The sequence below is a fragment of the Quercus robur genome, chromosome 6, assembly GCF_932294415.1.
Source record: "Quercus robur chromosome 6, dhQueRobu3.1, whole genome shotgun sequence".
In the NCBI taxonomy this organism is placed as follows: domain Eukaryota; kingdom Viridiplantae; phylum Streptophyta; class Magnoliopsida; order Fagales; family Fagaceae; genus Quercus; species Quercus robur.
The window spans coordinates 43,386,950-43,393,400 of record NC_065539.1 but is presented as its reverse complement, the minus strand read 5'-3'; the positions used below and the strand labels follow the sequence as shown (position 1 = coordinate 43,393,400).

Genomic DNA, 6,451 nt, shown 5'->3' with positions numbered 1-6,451 from the left:
ATAATACTATTTACACATCTAAAAATTATTTTACTAACATATTTTCAGTTTTCAGTTTTCAACAATAAACGATATCCAACTAAGAAAAAGAAACAAATACTTGTTTAGGAATCTAGTACAATTGCGGGTGTTCACAAAACTGCTTAAACTACACAAAAACCAACAAAGATGAAATAACCTTATCACTTTGCAGGTAGAGGTGCAAAAACCGCACCACATCACACCTATATATATATATATATATATATATATATGTTAAGAGTGTGGCTTGTGTCCAATGGAAGTTTTCACTGGACACGTTGGATGGTGGACACATATCTAAAAGTGAACATGTGTCTACCATCCAACGTGTCTAGTAAAAATTTGCACACGACACAAGCTGTGTCCATATATTAAAACCACACCATACCGTTTTAAGATTTTCAAAAAACTGTCCCACACTGCACCCTAGAGCATCCGTTAACCTTCTCTATCATTTATTAGTTTATCCCAATTCTCATGATTGAAAAAAAAAAATTTTATTATTATTATTAATTAAAAATTACAAATTATCACCTCTCATGAGTCTCATCATACTTATTGAATCCGTGAGAGTCCATCCCCATCAAACGACCATCCAAAACGATCAATCCATGGATCACCGACAAACTTTCATCACTCAGTGGTGGACCCACTTACTCCTAGTTGTTAAAACTAAGGATAACATAAAAATAGTAACACACTCACATTCCCATACCATCTCTTTTTCTTTTTTCTTTTCCATTATTTATGATAACTTTCACTTTGTCTCACTCTACACGCATCGTCATATTCATATACATAAAACATTAAAACTCTCAAGCAAAATACAAAACCCTCCCCACACAATCAATCAACAAACAAACACTCTCAAATAATGTCAACAACAACAACAAAATCCACAACCTGTAACGGCGAAATAGAAGAAGAGTTGAAGAACGCGTTGTCGTTCAAGCAATTCGACGTCGTTTCAGACGACTCTGACCACCACTACCTCCACTCCCACAACAACAACAACAACAAAAAGGACGGTCGAGATTGCATCATCGCACCATCCAGTCAGGCCCACAAGAAGATCGTTCAAGAGTGGCGAATCCTCGAGAAAAACCTCCCAGATTCGATCCTCGTACGCGTGTACGAGAATCGTGTCGATCTCCTAAGAGCTGTAATCGTAGGCGCCGCGGGTACACCGTACCACGATGGACTCTACTTCTTCGACTTCTCTTTCCCACCCGATTACCCGACCCGACCGCCCCATGTCTACTACCGCTCTCACGGGCTGCGACTCAACCCGAATATGTACGCTAATGGGAGAGTGTGTTTGTCACTGCTGAACACGTGGACTGGGAAGAAGAGCGAGAAGTGGAACCCGAATGAGTCCACTGTGTTGCAAATCTTGGTCTCGATCCAAGCTTTGGTTCTGAATGAAAAACCGTATTTTAACGAACCGGGTCACTCGATGTTGGGTCGGGCTATATGGGAAAAGAAGTCACAAGCTTATAACGAGGATGTTTTTTTGTTGTCGTGTAAGACAATGTTGTTTTTGCTTCGAAGGCCACCGAGGAATTTCGAGGTTTTCGTGGGCAACCATTTTCGAGATCGAGCTGATTCGATACTGAGAGCTTGTATTGCTTATATGGATGGGTTTGTGAGAGTTGGGTACTATGAGAATAACAATGATAATGATGGGTCGTCGTCATCATCATCATCGAGTGTGGAAGTGTCTGATAGATTTAAAGCTTCAATGGAGAAGTTGTATTCGGAGCTTTTGATTGCGTTTCAGAGATGTGGAGCTTCAGTGGGGAATTTCGTCGAACGGTTGAAGGTCGAGAAGAGAACGACGCCGTCAAGGGCTCCTCAAGTGGCTGTGAAAAAGAAGAAGAAGAAGCAGCCTGGGATTGCGAAGAAAGTGATTTGGAAATTAAAGAAGGTTTTGGGAGTCGGAAAAAGCAAAGCAGGTGTGGGGGCAAATGGAATAGTGGGGACTTAATTGGGATTTTAATTCTCTCTGTAGGGGCACTTTAGACAAGGTAAAATATATATAAGACTTAACACTTTCATTAAAGGTTTTTCTTTAGGTCTTGGATGATGATTATGCAACATAATTTACTGACAGGAACAAAATTTGATGCTTTAATAAAAGTTTAAAACACTTTATTATATGAATTATATTTGGAATACAACTTTTGGTACAATTTTGTACTACAACTTACCACGTAAAGAGTTGTGATTGGTAAGAGTATGTCAATGGGCTATGTAGGAACATTTTTCCAATCACAACTTACCATATGACGAGTTATGGTATAAAGTTGTGCCAAACATTATACCCTTAGCATAATTCCGATTATATGGATGGCAATCATGGCACAATGTTTCTTTCTCTCCTTTTTAATTTATTTAATTTTTTTTGGAGTGTCATAAAGATGTGTCTTATCTTATGTTAATGTTTTAGTTGAAGTCTTTGTGTTAAGGAATGAGTTTGAGTTTAGTGGAAAAGTGTAATCAAGTGTGTGCTTGAATTAAGCGGTTAGTTTATTTCTATAAAAAAAAATGTTTATAGGCTCATGTGTTGATGAAATATGCATTATAAGTAGTTAATATATTTTTTTTATCAGAAGTAGTTGGTACTAGATAACACATAAATAATATAATAAATAAATAAATAAATTTTTGATTTTTTTTTTGTTTTATATATAAATGTTGACATATCATTTGAAAAAGTTTATGTGATAAATTTTTTAGTATTTGTGATATTGTTGTTTAGCTTTTGAACTCATTAGATTATATCATAAATTTTTAAATTTAATGTCATAAGAGATAACATCACAAAAAATAAATTCAAACCTCTCAAATAATTAATATAGAGCCCAAACTTCTCTTTGCTGGTGTACAAGTACAACACCCAGGAACATTTTATTTGATGATGTGGTCTCAGTTCCTTTTTTATTTAGAAAATGGGTGTGCATTGTCAAGTAGCATTGGCCCGTAATTTGTTCTAAGTTATTTATTTGTGTCTTTTTCATTAAGCTTTCTTTTTTTCTTTTCTTTTTTGATGAACTTTTCAATAAGCATTTGCTTGTGAATTAATTAGAGTGGGAGTAGTATACTTGCCTTTCCAGACATTATAGTATAATATTTAAGTAGCCTCATACAACTATTTTTGAGTATATAAAATAGGGAAAAGTTAACAAATATCCTAAGATATTTAGTTTAAAAAATATTTTTAAAAATTTTTTATGACTAAAGAAAAAAATAATTAATTTTTTTGACAGTTTTTATATTTCACATAAAAGTTTAAAATAATTTATGAAAAATTGCCCATTAACATGACCCTATAAAAAAAATCTTTTCATATTTGTAAATAATTAGCCTTTCAATTGACAATGGACAGGTAAAAGAATATGACATAACTTTTTCTTCAGTAGTATCTTTAAGATTTTTATCATGATTATTAACCATAAAACATTAAATAAAAAATTAAATCTTTTCATGGGCTAGGCAAAGGGTGTGATGATTCGGAAGTGGAACACATAGGACAACAGATGTGTTCCACACTTTCCCTCAAAGCTTTTTCATCCGTTACATGGAATTTGTGTATCTTATTGTCTATTTTTCTTTTTAATCTCATAATATAGGTGTTCATAATTCTTAAAAGCACTAAATTAATCTCTTAAGGTGTGTGTGGGGTATTGTGTCTCACACACATAAGGTATGAAGAATAATTTCAAAGTAATCCCTTTAAGGTGGTCTCAAAGTATTGGTTAGAAAACATGAACCAAGAATTTTATAAATCATTTGAGACTTAAAAATTACATGACGAATTCCCTTACTTTTGTTGTCGTGGTTTAAATTCTTCATGATTCATAAAATAGTAGACTGTATCAGCAACTCACAGGCATCAATTTGGACCAAATTAAAATAGTTACACTTATATTGCCCTAGATTATGAATCTCAAAAAACCAAATATTATAGCAAAATTTACAAAGTGAAGAATTTCTTGGAAACAAAATGGGAAAAGAAAAGAGAGAATTCACTAATTAACCAATACTAAACCAAATAATGGGTCAACTGTTCCGGTAAAGAATTACTCCTTCACAATTACAAGTTGCAGAGGAAGAAAAAGGATAAAAACCACAAATCCGAGAGATTCTTACCTAAATACAAAAAGGGAAATGCTAACTAATACCTTCAGGGTATTGGTTAATAATTCATTTAAAGAAAATTTTTATGGAAAATAATAATAATAATTAATGTTTTGACAGCTTTTTTCATTTCCCATAAAAGTAATGTCAAAAATTTTCTAAAATGAATTATTAACTAATACCCTAAGGATACTCGTTAACATGATCCTAAAATATTGTCAACTTCTTTGTAGCTTTGTCTTCAAAACTAGGACATGATGTTAGGAATCTTATATTTATTGTAATATACTAATACTTCCTGTGGTTCCATCCCTTCAATTAGTAGTGAGTCTCAAGATAGGATTGAGTTAGTTAGTTAGTTACATGTGTTTCATAACTAAGCCAATAAGTTTGGAGCTTAAGTCCTATAAATAGTGTATGTAACCATTATTAGAGTTTTTTATAAGGAGTAAATACCTCGAATTAAGTCAATTTTCACACATTTCCCTACAATTCTCATGACCAATTTTTTAACTTATTGATGAACACATCAGATTAAGTCCAGCCAATACTATACCCCTTTAAAGTCGGTTTGTGATAAACTTCTGCTTTTTTTTTTTTTTTTTTTTTGACACTTTTGTTCTTAAAAGAGAGTGCCGCATTATTGTCATTGGAGTAATAGAATTCAAGCCGTGGCAGAGAAATTGAGATTTCTATTGCCATGTGTTTTTGGAGAGACTTTTTTGGGCGGCATTAGTTCTGAGAGAAATTGAGGTTTCTCTTGTCATGTGTTTTTGGTAGAGAGGTTTTTTTTTTTTGGGATGTATTTAGAATTTGAATTTTGTTAAAATATTGCTAAATTTCCTTCTTTTAATTAGTGAAACTTTCTTCTTTTTTTTTTTTTTTTTTTCTTTAAATGATGGGAATTAGTGATAAATTGGTATCAGAGCTTATGTCAATGGCCCTCCCAGCAAAACCCACTTGGGTCACAACACATAGCTGCGAGACACAAGGAAAGCTGAATGCGTTGTCGTTCAAACGATTCGACGTCGTTTCAGACGACTCAGACCACTGCTTCAGAAATACCGGTCCAGATTGCATCATCAAAACTTCCAGTAAGGCCCACAAGAAGATCATGAAAGAGTGGCGAATCCTGGAAAAACATCTCCCGGATTCAATCTTCGTACGCGTGTACGAGAATCGCATGGATCTTCTAAGAGCAGTAATCGTAGGCGCCGCGGGTACTCCATACCACAATGGACTCTACTTCTTCGACTTCTATTTCCCACCAAATTACCCGACCCGACCGCCCCATGTTTACTACCACTCTCGCGGGTTAAAACTTAACCCGAATCTGTACTCTGATGGAAGAGTCTGTTTGTCACTGCTTAACACGTGGCCTGGAAAGAAGTTCGAGGTGTGGAACCCAAATAAGTCCACCGTGTTACAAATCTTGGTCTCGATCCAAGCTTTGGTTCTAAACGAAAAACCGTATTTTAACGAACCGAGTCATGGGATATTTGGTCGGGCTATATGGGAAAACAGGTCGAAAGCTTATAACGAGGATGTTTTTTTGTTGTCGTGTAAGACAGTGTTGCTTTTGCTTCGAAGGCCACCGAAGAATTTCGAGGTTTTTGTGAGAAACCATTTTCGAGATCGAGCTGATTCGATATTGAGAGCTTGTATTGCTTACATGGATGGGTCTGTGCGAGTTGGGTACCATGGGAATAACAATGAGAATGATGGGTCATCATCATCATCATCATCGAGTGTGGAAGTGTCTGAGAAATTTAAAGCGTCGATGGAGAAGTTATATTTGGAGCTTTTGGTTGCGTTTCAGAAGAGTGGAGCTTCAGTGGGGAATTTCGTCGAACGGTTGAAGGTCGAGAAGAAAACGACGCCGTCAAGGTTTCAAGTGGTCGTGAAAAAGAACAACAAGCCTGGGATTTCGAAGAAAGTCTTTTCGAAATTAAAGAAGGTTTTGACCTTTTTGGGATTCGGAAAAGGCAAAGCGGATGTGAGATCAAATGGGATAGAGGGGACTTAATTGAGATTTAATTTTCTTTGTTGTGTGTGTGTACATATATCTATATAGGACTTTTTTTTTTTTTTTTTTTTTTTTTTTTTTTGAGAATCAAGATCGTGGAATTATTAAGATACTAAGGTCCGAAACTACAAACGGATATACGTCTGGTGAAACATGCTCCATCCAAACTAATAAAGGAAAAGAAAATCTTGCTCTCTTGGCCAAAGCATGAGCTACACAGTTTCTCTGCCGCCTAATGTGAGAGAAAGAAAAGGTTCGAAGCGA

General features: G+C 35.1%; 2 protein-coding genes across 2 annotated transcripts; both read left to right on the top strand.

Moving 5' to 3' along the window:
* The first annotated feature begins 754 nt into the window (after positions 1-754).
* LOC126688895 (putative ubiquitin-conjugating enzyme E2 38) lies at positions 755-2,160 on the top strand. The gene has a single exon (XM_050383798.1). It carries the CDS (start codon positions 896-898, stop codon positions 2,006-2,008), a length of 1,113 nt encoding a protein of 370 aa, XP_050239755.1. The 5' UTR covers positions 755-895; the 3' UTR covers positions 2,009-2,160.
* A 2,899-nt stretch (positions 2,161-5,059) lies between these two features.
* Positions 5,060-6,190, top strand: LOC126690233 (putative ubiquitin-conjugating enzyme E2 38). The gene has a single exon (XM_050385355.1). It carries the CDS (start codon positions 5,060-5,062, stop codon positions 6,185-6,187), a length of 1,128 nt encoding a protein of 375 aa, XP_050241312.1. The 3' UTR covers positions 6,188-6,190.
* The last annotated feature ends 261 nt before the right edge of the window (positions 6,191-6,451 follow it).

Coding starts and splice junctions, on each gene's coding strand:
- LOC126690233 (XM_050385355.1), top strand. CDS start 5,060: ATGGGAATTAGTGATAAATTGGTATCAGAGCTTATGTCAATGGCCCTC.
- LOC126688895 (XM_050383798.1), top strand. CDS start 896: ATGTCAACAACAACAACAAAATCCACAACCTGTAACGGCGAAATAGAA.